This window comes from Glycine max, chromosome 14, assembly GCF_000004515.6.
Source record: "Glycine max cultivar Williams 82 chromosome 14, Glycine_max_v4.0, whole genome shotgun sequence".
NCBI lineage: Eukaryota > Viridiplantae > Streptophyta > Magnoliopsida > Fabales > Fabaceae > Glycine > Glycine max.
This window is the reverse complement of record NC_038250.2, coordinates 10,400,849-10,413,725: the sequence shown is the minus strand read 5'-3', so window position 1 is coordinate 10,413,725 and position 12,877 is coordinate 10,400,849. Positions and strand designations below refer to the sequence as shown.

At 29.2% G+C, this 12,877-nt stretch overlaps 1 protein-coding gene across 1 annotated transcript; it reads left to right on the top strand.

Annotated features, from left to right (window-relative positions):
• The first annotated feature begins 1,540 nt into the window (after positions 1-1,540).
• On the top strand, positions 1,541-4,526 carry LOC102660685 (zinc finger MYM-type protein 1). Its single transcript, XM_014766690.2, is given in 2 exon segments — positions 1,541-2,856; positions 2,941-4,526. Coding segments are annotated over 2 exon segments (2,358 nt in total). The 5' UTR covers positions 1,541-1,948; the 3' UTR covers positions 4,391-4,526.
• Positions 4,527-12,877: the final 8,351 nt, after the last annotated feature.

Genomic DNA, 12,877 nt, shown 5'->3' with positions numbered 1-12,877 from the left:
AAAAACATGTATACTTATGTTTTTTCTTAATTCTTCTTCTTCATTTTTTCTTAAATATTAATCTGCATTTCTTCATTAATGTATGGTGACAGACAAATATGGCATAGAAGTTGATGGGAAAATAAGTAAACCGTGGAATAATCGTTATATTGGGGAGGAGTGGAATTAGTTTTGAAGTTGTAAAAATTTGATAAATTATTGTCTTTTTGATCGACTTTATTGATTGTCTATCACAATTTGAATAAATTTGAAGTCATTGTATTTATTGATTTTATATATTAAAGATATATATAAATTGTGTTTTATATGTATTTCTGTGCATTATATTCATTTATACAGTTGTAATATTGACAGACGAATTCAACAATAATAAATTTCTTTCTCCATAATTATTTTTAATTTTGATGGCAAGTTTGTCGTGTCAAATTGTGAATCCAATTTACATGTTTTTATAAGCATGAAAATTCATATAAATATATTGACGAAAGGTTGTTAATAACATAAATTGGAATTGAATTTAATAACAAAAAGTGTATTTGTACATGTGTGATTCTAATAGTTTCAACAAACATGAAATTTTAATAGTTATCAACTGATTCAAAAATCAATTATGGTCATGATGGCTTTGGGACTCAATGTTCAACTATAGAGAAGTCAAAATTAAATTTTGTTAATAGAAGAAAAAAATTATAAAATCATCAGTTTAAATTTACGAGATTTTTTTTCATCAAATTGTCGTTGTACAGAACTAATTAATAATCAATTTGTTTACAAGTGATCTATTGATTTGGTTAAATATTAAAACAAAATAAAATTTATTAAAAAATCAACTAACTTTTTTTGTTTTCACTTGACAAGTTCCCCCCCCCCCCCCCCAAAAAAAAGAAGATATTTTAGACACAATAATAGTTTTAGTTGTGATATATGAACTTCTCTTACCTATCAACAAAAAAATGGATTGAAGAAACATAAATCAAAACCTAAAGGAAGAAATAAAGTTAATTTAATAAAAAAAAAATATGAAGAAAAAGAAACAAATTATGATTAATAACAAAATCAGAAAGGAGGAAAGGAATGAAATTGTATATTTGTGAAAGATGTATAATACATACAAAATGAAATTCCATTGCCGAGGAAGAAAAGAAAAGATAAGATGAAATTAAAATAATTTAATATAATTAAGTTATACTCACTTAAAAAAATGTCAATAATTAATATATGAATGTTAATTAGTGTCAGTGGCGGTTCTACCATGCGGCCAGCAGGGGCATATGCCCGGGCTCAGCTAGGCATTTTTTTTGGTTACAAGCCCAATATTTTGAGGAGTAGTCTTAAAAAACAAATAAAATTTAAAAAAAAAGAAAGAGGAAAAAGGAAACGGAAAGTTTCCGTCTCTTAGAATCCAACAGTGGGCAGTTCCTCCAACTCCCTCCGTCGCCGTCGCCTCCCTCATTCTCTCCTGTGTGTCTTCTCTTGCGTCCTTCGCCGACTCGGAATATTTCCTCCTATTCGCGCCGTGGTCGCCGTCTTCTCTTCCATAATCCCATAGCAGCCGCAGGTAAGGTAAGTTAGGAAAAATAAAAGTGATTAAGATGGAAAGTGTTTTTGTTTGTTGTGATACTTCCGTGTTCTTTAATTTTTCTTCCATTTTTCAAGTGTGAACAGTGAACTCATAGAGTCATAGTGGACACTTTTTCTTTTTCTTCCCCACTAAGAGCACGTTTATTGAAGAAGAAAAAGTCATATTTTATTCCCTTTTTTTTTTGCTTTTCTAATATGGAAAAAAGCTTAGAGGAAAAGACTTTTGATTGCTTAAGTTAATAATTTCTTTTTGGTCTTTTGTGTTGCACTACATACATGGTTGCAAAAGAGTTTTCTAATATATCAATTGCAAACACTAAAATTTTCTTTGCTACAATTTTGTAACTATTTTATCTTTATTTCAGATATGAGGAGATTTTTGGTTGATAGAGAAAATATTGAGAATGTGAATGTTGTGCAACCGGAAGCTGAATTAGAACCACCACTTAATAATGTGGTTAATGAGTTTAATCCAAATGAGATTGTGCGTGATCCAGGTCGTAGGAAACAAATTAATGAGTATGCTCCGGATATTCAAGACCAAGTGAGGAGGGCATATATATTGAAGGGTCCAATGCAACCAGATTTGTCAAACTTTCCTCGTACTCAATTTGGAAGTGTTAAAAGAGCATTTAGTAAATCATGGTATAAGAATTATACATGGTTAGAATACAGTGAGATAAAGGATGCAACTTATTGTTTTTATTGTTTTCTATTTAAGCAACCCGGGAGGGCCGAGCACTTTGGTTTTGAAGTCTTCACTAAAAGCGGATATAGAGATTGGAAGCATGCATCTCAAGGCTTGAAAGGTCATGTTGGTAGTCATAATAGTTTGCACAACTCATGTGTCAAGCACTACAATGATTATAATAATCAAAGACAAAGTGTGACAAGTAAGTTTGCTAAAGCAACCAAGGAATCAGAAGAATTGTATAAGATTTGTTTGACTTGTTCTTTAGATTGTTCAAGATATCTCATAGCACAAGGCATGGCTTTCCGTGGCCATGATGAATCCTCTACTTCGCTAAATAAGGGCAATTTTAGAGAGATGGTAGATTGGGTAAAATCTCAGAATGAACAAGTGAGGGATGCTTTTGACCGTGGTGGAAAAAATTGCAAAATGACTTGCGGTGACATTCAAAAGGAGCTTGCAACGTGTTGTGCACATGAAGTTACCAAGGTGATTATGGAAGAGCTTGGTGATAGACAATTCTCCGTGCTTATTGACGAGTCACGTGATATATCCGTCAAAGAGCAAATGGCGGTGATGTTGAGGTTAGTAGTTGTATTTTCCAATTTCCAATTTTCATTACCTATTACTCTCTATGCCGCCAAGTAAACTGGTTGAATTTGTTTTAGGTTTTTGAATGACAAAGGGAATGTTGTGGAACGATTTATTGCTCTACATCATGTCACAGATACTTCATCTAAGTCATTAAAGGATGCTCTTTATGGTATTCTTAATAAGTACACATTATCTATTTCAAGGATACGAGGGCAAGGATATGATGGAGCTTCAAATATGAGAGGTGAATTTAATGGTTTGCAAAGAAAAATTCTAGATGAAAATCCTTATGCTTTCTATGTCCATTGTTATGCTCACCGTTTGCAATTGGTTGTTGTGTCTGTTACTAGTAGTTGCTCATCTATTCATGATTTCTTTGAGTACATCACCTTGATTGTGAATACAACAAGTGCATCTTGTAAGAGGAGGGATGCTTTGACAGAGGCACAACACAAAGATATTTTAAATAAACTTGAGAGTGGTGAGATATCTAGAGGAAGGGGCTTACACCAATCATCTAGTCTCACTAGACCCGGGGATACTAGATGGGGTTCACATCATACTACATTGCTTCGTTTGGATCAAATGTGGTCCTCCGTGTTAAAGGTGCTTAGTATGGTTGATGAAGATGGACGTGGACCATCTCAAGCAGCAGGTTTGATAGAAAAAATGGAGAGCTTTAAATTTGCTTTTATTTTGAGGTTAATGTTAAAGTTGTTTGGTATCACAAACGAGCTTTCAAATGTATTGCAAAGAAAAGATCTTAATATTGTGAATGCCATGGAATTAGTTGATGTTGTCAAAGCTCGGTTGGGCACAATGAGAGAGAGTGGCTGGAATAATTTTTTTGCCGATGTCCAAGGATTTTGTGTAGCTAAAAGTATTCCGGTACCAAATATGGATGACGAAATACCGGTTCAGGGTCGTTCAAGAGCAGAAGGGAGGACTATCACTAATCTTCATCATTACCGTGCAAAGATTTTTTATGTTGCTATTGATAAAATATGTGTGGAGATGGATCACCGCTTTAGTGAAGGAAGTAACATTATACTTGATTGCTTCTCATGTCTTGACCCCAAGAACTCTTTCTCCAAGTTTGATGTTGATAAGCTTGCTTGTCTTGCTGATATTTATCATGCAGACTTTTCTGATGATGACGGAGGAACAATTAGGGATTAACTTGAAACTTATGTGCTTCAAGTGAGAAGAAATGCTTCTTTTTCCACTTGTGAAGATGTTCAAAGTTTGGCTATGAAGATGGTTCAAACTGAGAAACATTTGGTATTTCCATTGGTTTATAAACTTATTGAGCTAGCTTTGATATTGCCGGTGTCGACAGCATCCGTTGAAAGAGCTTTTTCAGCAATGAAGATTATCAAGTCTAAATTGCGCAATAAGTTCAATGACTTGATGGTATGTTACACCGAGCGGGAGATATTCAAGTCGCTTGATGATATTGATATTATTCGAACATTTACCGCAAAGAAGTCTCGAAAAGGACACTTGCCACGTAATTTTATTTAACCCGCTATTGTAAGATTATGTTTATCTCTTTTATTTTAAACTATATTTTTGTTGACAAAATGACGAGTCTCTTTTATTTTGATTGATTACTATTTACATATTATATACAATGTGAATTTGCTATCTTTAAATTTTTGTCCAGACTTTATAATTTTTCTGGCTCCGCCACTGATTAGTGTCCTTAAAGCATTCATCAATGAAGTAAAAGAAGGAATTGGGTATCTCTGCTGAATTTCCGTTTTTAATTGATAATTTAGAGGTTAGCAAAAACCATTATAGAAGATTTTACAATTTAATTCTAAGTTAGACGGGGATTGATATGAATGGAGAATTAGAGGGGTGTTTATAATTGATGGTCAACGTGTAATTATATAAAAGAATAATGATGGAGATTCAGCATGGGTTTAATTTTGTGGATCATTTTTTTTTTTTTACAGTTGTAGATCATATGTTAAAACTTCATAGTAAGTCATACATGGGAGATAGAAGGGGAAAAGAAAAATAGAAAAAGTTTCATTGCGGGGCTAAATTTGCTTCACCCTACGTATTCCAAATAGATGGAACAAGTTTTACGTAAATACTCACATTATATAAATTTATTATAGTTAAAAAAATTATATATATATATATATATATATATATATATATATATATATATATATATATATATATAGTAACTAATAGATACCCCAATATAGTAGAAATTATAAAATATTAGTAACTTACACTTAAAATTTAAAAATAAAAACAAAGAAACACAAGAAAATATATAAAAATAATAATTTCAAGAGAAGAATAATATTAAATTTTAAATGAATGATTAATATAAAATTGAAAATTATTTATTGTAATAATTTAATATGAAATTTTTTATGGAAATATTTTACTTACAAATATCGATGAACTCAATTATAGACAATGACACGCAATAATTTATTAGCTAATTAAATGCAAATTTATTCATGAAATTAATTATTGCATGATAATGAGTTTCATTTTACTACCATTTAACAACTACTTAACAATTAATTAAGTAATTATTTCTTGAAAAAATTTCTTTTTATAGAATTTCAAATTTAAAGTATAACAATTATTGTTGGTGAAGTTAATTTTGGTAATAGTGGTTTTTTTGCTAAGGTATCATAACATGTCCTCGCTTTAGAAAATATTATTATTATTATTATTATTATTATTATTATTATTATTATTATTATTTAATTGATATGTATTTTGGTGTAACTTTTTTCATTACCGATCAATCACAAATTCACAGATCATTAATAATATTTGAATTATGTTTTAACCAACTTAAAAGTCATCACCCATATCATATCATAGTTTATAATTGGTTGATAAGAAAAACTTTATACTAAGACTTAAACTCTTAGTATTATATGTTTAAATATTTTCTTATATAATTTTTATATATTTATTATATCTAATAAATTAAGTTGAATATAATATTATCCTGACTTTTAATCATTTAAATAATTTTAATTTATTTTCCAATTAGTTCATTTGTTTTTTTCAATGTTTTTTTATAGGATGTTAAATTAAGGATCTCCATAAAATTGATTACAATAAAATAATTTGAGTTATTTTTAGAAAAATAATTTCATTAACATTTTTATTTAGGTTTTGTTAGGTAGTTTTATTTGTTTATACAGTTTTTTTTAGTTTATGTGAGCAATATTATCAAAATTAATTAGTTTTACAGCTTTATTGAAAACTAATCAAGTTCGATTATCTTCTATTATTTCTTATTAATAAATAAATTATATATTATGAACATTTGAATTGATTTTAAATTTTTTTAATAATGTAAAAAATTAATAAAATTATTAATATATTTTTGTATATAAATAAAAAAAAATCCCCAGCAAACTTACTGGTGCAGAAAGAAAACAGTGTCCTATGCTTTTATTGTGTTCTCAGTAATCGTGTAAGCTTTGATAAAACGACACAGACACAGACAGATACATAAGTCACCTCATCGTAGATTTATTTTACTTTAACATGTGTAAGTGTAATTAAAGCTAGCTACGTAGTACTCATTAGTCTGAGTTTTAGGAAATTTCCTTTCCTAAAATCATGCTAAAAAAAGACGTAGTACTCATTTTTTTAAGGAATATTAATCCTACTTGTTTTAATAAAAAAATAATTTTCTTATGTATGTATTTTATGAATTTATTCTCTAAAGTAATAAAAAACTATTATTATTTTGGTGGGATGAGAGAATACATTAAACTGATATCATGAAATAAATAATAATGAGAAAATTGCTTTTCTCAATGAATCAGAATTAATTACTCTCGTACTTAATTATAAGATATTTTTAATTAATTTATGTTTCTTATTAAAAAATTAATTTACTTAATTATATTAAATCTGTTAATTAATTATATTATTGTTTTATAATTACTCTTTTCTTATTTGTGCATTCACTTAATTATTTTTTATTAATATTTAAAGAAAAAATAATTAAGTATATGTAGAAAAAAAATTAATATATCTAAAAATTAGAAAATAATTTTATAAAAAGAAATAAATAAATTTTTTAAAAGAACTTTATAATTAGGGACAGAGGAGAGGAAGTAGTTGATTGAAAATAGATATTTAATGACCCTTAACTTGTAAAGTTGCATATGATAGAAATATTATTAAAAATATATTTTTAAACTATTTTTTTTATTGAAATTTAATATTAAACATAATTCACCTATTTAATGAATGGTGTTTTAAACATGATCTCATTAAATTAAGTAAAAGTAATCAAAATTTATTTATAAAAGAGAACGATGGAAGTAGTTGATACTATTATTTGTTTTTGGACGGTATAGTTCTTAATATTATATTCCAAGCAAAAAGGAAATTTATGTTTCTATTTTCTTAAATTCTCCTTTTCTTTATAGCTACTTTAATTAGGGATGATAAAATAGATTTGTCTTGGCTCGTCTCGTCAGTCCATCAAAAATGGGGTGGGTTGGTTGCCCATTTAAACTTAATAGGTTGAACATGCTGGTCCATCTCGCCTGAAGATGGAATAACGGGTTGACCTGTCCTTTAAAAAAACTCTTAAAAAATAATTAAAAATACAAAGTATTTAAAATAATAAACTAACCTTAAAATCTTAAATCACACAAAATATTAATATCTTCAATAATAATTAATAATAATAAATTTATCAAGTAGCTAAATCACAACACAAAGTGATAAACTCTAAAATTAATCTTAAAATCTTAAACAATACAAAGTAATTAAACATAAATCAAATTAAAAGATCTTTCCTACCTTTTTTTAGTAGTATAATATATTAATATAATTATTATTTATAAAATTAATTAATATTACATGCTGACAAATTAATCTATTCTGCCTCATCTTTGACGTGATAGGTTGACGAGTTAGACGTGACGGATCATGATGGACTGGTGGACCAAAATCATCGTCCCACCAAATTAATAACGGACTAGTGAGTCAATCCACTTAGACCTTATTTATTTTGTCATCTTTAACTTTAATTTAGCAAAAAGTAAATTTATTAATTTGTGTAAAGCTGCAAATTGTTTACGGAACACCTGCATGATAAAGGACCTGGGCGTGCTTTTTGTGTATGGTGGCAAAATGATGTAAGTGGGGTCCTTTTAGAAACTATTTCCTGCAAAAGGTCTATTTCCGAACAAATTCCGTAGGGGGTTTGTTTTTGTTAGGGTTCTGTCACTTGGACTGGCGGAACATGCATGCATGGTTTCCGCCACTTGGACTAGCGAGATACCCATGCCATCCAGCCCATCCATTCATGCACCATCCATGGTTGGTTCCGCCAGTTTGACTGGCGAGATCCTTGCGCTGGGTTGCGGGCCACTGGTTCCGCCAATGAGGATAGCGGGATGCTTGTCATTGATTCCGCCCGTGAGGATAGCGGGATGTTTGTAGTTTTTGCAAAATTATTTTCACATGATCTAACAGAATTTGCAGAATGAAATGCAGAACCAGCAGCAACATCCTTTTCTATGTATAATTCTAAAACTGACATTTGTTCTTGTTGCCGAAAACTTTCGATCATAGTTTCAACATCTTCGTCATCACAAATTTGTAACGCAATATATTTTCTTGAAACTAACAATCTGCAACTTATACAAGAAATAATTTCATTATTTTCTAACCTTACATTTTCTTCTATTTTTTTCAAAGCATTATAACTCATTCCATGATTAATTTGAATTACTTTTTTACTGTCTTCAAATATTATATCGTCATTCTCTTGATATACCCTTCCATTGAAACATAAGACTGCTATAGCAGAATTCATCTTATACCAAAATATACCTACAAAAAAATTATAAATAATTAATCATACTAACAAAAATTCAACTTCGGAGCAATTTTAATAACTTCAAAATTAAATACTCTAAATCTAAAAAATAATACACTACAGATTTAAGTTAATTCTAAAAATATATATATATAACTGATGTGAGGATTTTAAAAAAAATTACCACCTATATTAAACGAGACACATACAAAAAAATAACAAATCTTCAATTAATCAATCTAAATCTAATAAATACTACAGATTAAAAGTTCATTCTAAAAAAAATTATAAATGATGTCATTATTTTAAAATGAAAGATACCACCAATATTAAAATGAGAGACATATCAAAAAATGATAAAACTTCATCTGGGAGCAATTTTCATAACTTAAAAATTAAATATTCTAAATCCATAAAATACTACAATACAAAACTTAATTCTAAAAAATTAATTGTAAATCATATGAGGATTTAAAAGTAACATATACAACCAATATTAAAATGTGAGACATACTAAAATTAACAAAACATTAACTGGTATCAATTTTAATCCCTTAAAAATTAAATAATCTAAATCTCAAAAATACTTAATATTAAATCTTAATTTTAAAACTAATTATAAATGATGTGAGAAATTTAAAAATAAAGATAACATGTATATTAAAATGACAAAATATACCTTAAAATAACAAGAGTTGAACATACATCAATCTCTCGGATAAATTTTACCCAACTCATGATACACAAACACACACAAAATAACTAACCTGTTGTATTGCGCTTTCCTCTCTGACTTTCATCTCATATATATAAGGGATATTTCGCTAGAGGGACGGGCGGGATCACATGGATAACCAGATGCATGGGTATTCCGCCAATGGTATTGGCGTAACCCATGTTGTGGCCATGTGTTCATGTGCATGTGCTGGAGTGAAGTGACATGTGCATGTGTGCATGTGATGGAGTGAAGTGACTGTGCATGACATGTGCTGGAGTGAAGTGATTGTGCATGGCATGTGCTGGATGTGTGGCATGGGTGAGAATGATGCATAAACGGGTACGTAACCCACATGTAATTCGCTAGTGTGAGTGGCGCAATCCTTTATGTAATTCGCTAGTGCTACTGGCGGAATATGTGTTCTGCCAGCAGGAATGTCGGAACCCTAACAAAACGGACCCCCTCGAGAAATTGTTTCAAAACAGACCCCCTTTCGTAAATAGTTTGTAAAAATGACCCGTTTATGTCATTTTGCCATGTATGGTTTTCTAAGCCACATTGCTACCACAAATCGCTTCAAAAGAAGTACTAGATTCCTTGGTTACAAAAGAAGTACTAGATGATAGAATGGAAAAAAGCATTGGATTTTGTATTTCATGATAAAAAAAATGCTACTAATACATTTTTTATCGCACCTAATTATATCACTGTATATAGGTATCTTTTGATAAATATGTTAGCATGAGGAGAAATATGACTAGTCACAAATTAATAAAATAAACCGTATAACCACTATTTTTAACTCTACACATTAATAAATAAGTTTAATACCTGTGTAATGTTGGTGTAAAAGAATTGGGTAGAATAGTTGAAGGAAGAATTTTGTTGCTCATAGTATTTTTACTTGACTCGGACATGATTTTTTTCCAATAAAAAATACTTATGGTCTATATAAAAAAAATGGATAAAATATATTTTTTGTCTCAAAATATTTTTAAATATTGGTTTTAATTTTTATAAAATGTAATATGCTTTTAGTCTACCAAAAGGGACACAATTTTAGTCTTTTACCACATACTAGAAACATGTGTTTTTGAATAAATATAAAGAATAAAAACATATTGAATTTTTATTGGAAATAAAATCTAACAATTTGAAATATTTTAAAGGAGAAAAACATATTTCATCCAAAAAAATATTGTCAACCAATGATAAATCATACTATGACTTTTAAAATAATTATTATAAAAGTTAATAAATCTATTATACATCACTATTTGAAATTGAATAAGTGTATGATGACTTAAATTATATTCACTACTCTAAAAAGGCTAAACAACGACGATTGTAAACGAGATACAAAGAAGGTTTTGATTTATCATACATCACTACTTGAAATTGAACCGTCTTTGTAGCTAACATTGTTGAAAGTCTTAATTTTCGACGATGGTTCCAAAAATAACTGTTTTAAAAAAAAGTGTCATTCTAAGACGATTTTTAAATAAAAATCGTCTTAGAAGGATATCTTTCTGAGAACCGTCTTAGAAGAATACCATTTTAAGACGATTCTTAGATAAATACTATCTTAGAAGGGTACCTTTCTAAGATGATTTTTAATTAAGAACCATCTTAGAATATACACTTTTTAAGACAATTTTAAAAAAACCGTATTAAAATGTCTTATTTTAAAAAATAATTAAAATAATCCACAAGATTTATAATCAAACTTCAGGATTAAAAGAACCATTTGGGAGTATTCCACCCTCACTTCCCATTCTAGCTACTATGTCATCTCTGCCCATCATGTAAAATATGTCATAAACATGATTCACAACATGTTCGACATTAGCCCAAGCATTTGCATTGATTGTGACTCCCTACAGATGTTGGTATGAAGACTCAAAACATCACAAATTTCCAATCCCTGAATGGCAAAGAAATGCTTAAAATGGTTCACAACCTAACCATCCCCCAAGTAATGTCATATATGCAATGTCAGCTTTATAAGATCAAATTGTGTGGGCTTTACAACACATGGAAACGAGAAAAGCACTACTATGTATTGAAAGCTTTTTTTTAAGAGACATATTGATATCTTTTAAAACACACACTTATGGCTTATCCAACAAAAAGAAAGAGTACACACTACACCTTTTCAATATGACAATTCCTTTATTAAGCCAATAAAAACAACAATAAGTTTTGTTTGGAAAATAGAAATGATTTCAACTACGGAGTAAATGATTCAAGCCATTCCTCTTTCTTTATATTGTCTAATTGAAAGACTGATTTGATCAAGAATGGGTGAGAGAGTAATAAGTCATTAAAAATGAACAACAAATTATATGAAAAGCAATTGAAATTATTTCTTAGGCAAGAAATAATTTCTAGCTATGAAAATTCTGCCGAACTTCAATCATAACAGTGCCATAGAAGTGTGGGAATAAAAGAAATTTGGGAGCTTAATAAAAAATGTCAAGAAAATAATAAGATTTAATGTATTTAATTTAAACAAGGGAACTATATCATTAGGTAAGAAGAATGCTATAAAAGGGAGTATAAATGGAAGCAAAGCTAGCACAACCGGCACGAGCCCACAGTACATGCCACGTAACCCCTCCTTGTGACGTTCATTCTTTCAAAGATTTTAACTCTTTGCTCCAACTGTCTTGCAATGGCAGATGAAGCATGCTAAAACTTTAATTTAATCTATATTAGTATTAAGTATTAACTTTCATCTAAACTAATCGCATTCTCATCCCCAAAAGCAAAAATGAAGATTTTTTTTAAGACTATATATATAGAGAGAGGCAAATAAGCATCCTAACCCACACAATATTAAAGACTAATCTTGATTATTAGGATAAAACTTTAATTTTCATTTTAAAATAATACAAAAATACTTAAAAAACTGAAAATAAATTGTTTATAAGTATTTTACAATTCCTAGGACTAGTTATATTGCACATATGATGAATAACGTTGAACATAAGTACTGACATAGTAACATTCTTGGTTAACACTTAATATTTATTGAACACCTATAGTAAAAGGAGGTTCTTTAAAACACAAAAACTTTTCAGAAAAGCATTTAATTAAATGTTGTGATTTATTTTATATGAAGGATATGAAATTCTAAATAAAAAGGAGGAACAAAAGCCTAATAGAGATTTTTAACTTACAAGTAGTTTCAAAATGCTAAACTGGATTTTTTAAAGTTAATTTTGTCACTTTCTAAGTTACCCGTGACATGGCCCACCACATGAACTGACAGTCTCAAAAATTCTTAAGTCCTAATGTGCAAGCATTAATTTTATTGCACATAAAGAGAAAAATTTATCAAACCTTAATTTGCATGTATGACCACATTGGTACTCTTTGGCACAAGGTAGCAGACAAGGATGACAGGCTCCATAATGGAATTTATGTGGCTAGACAAAAATAATATTTTGTT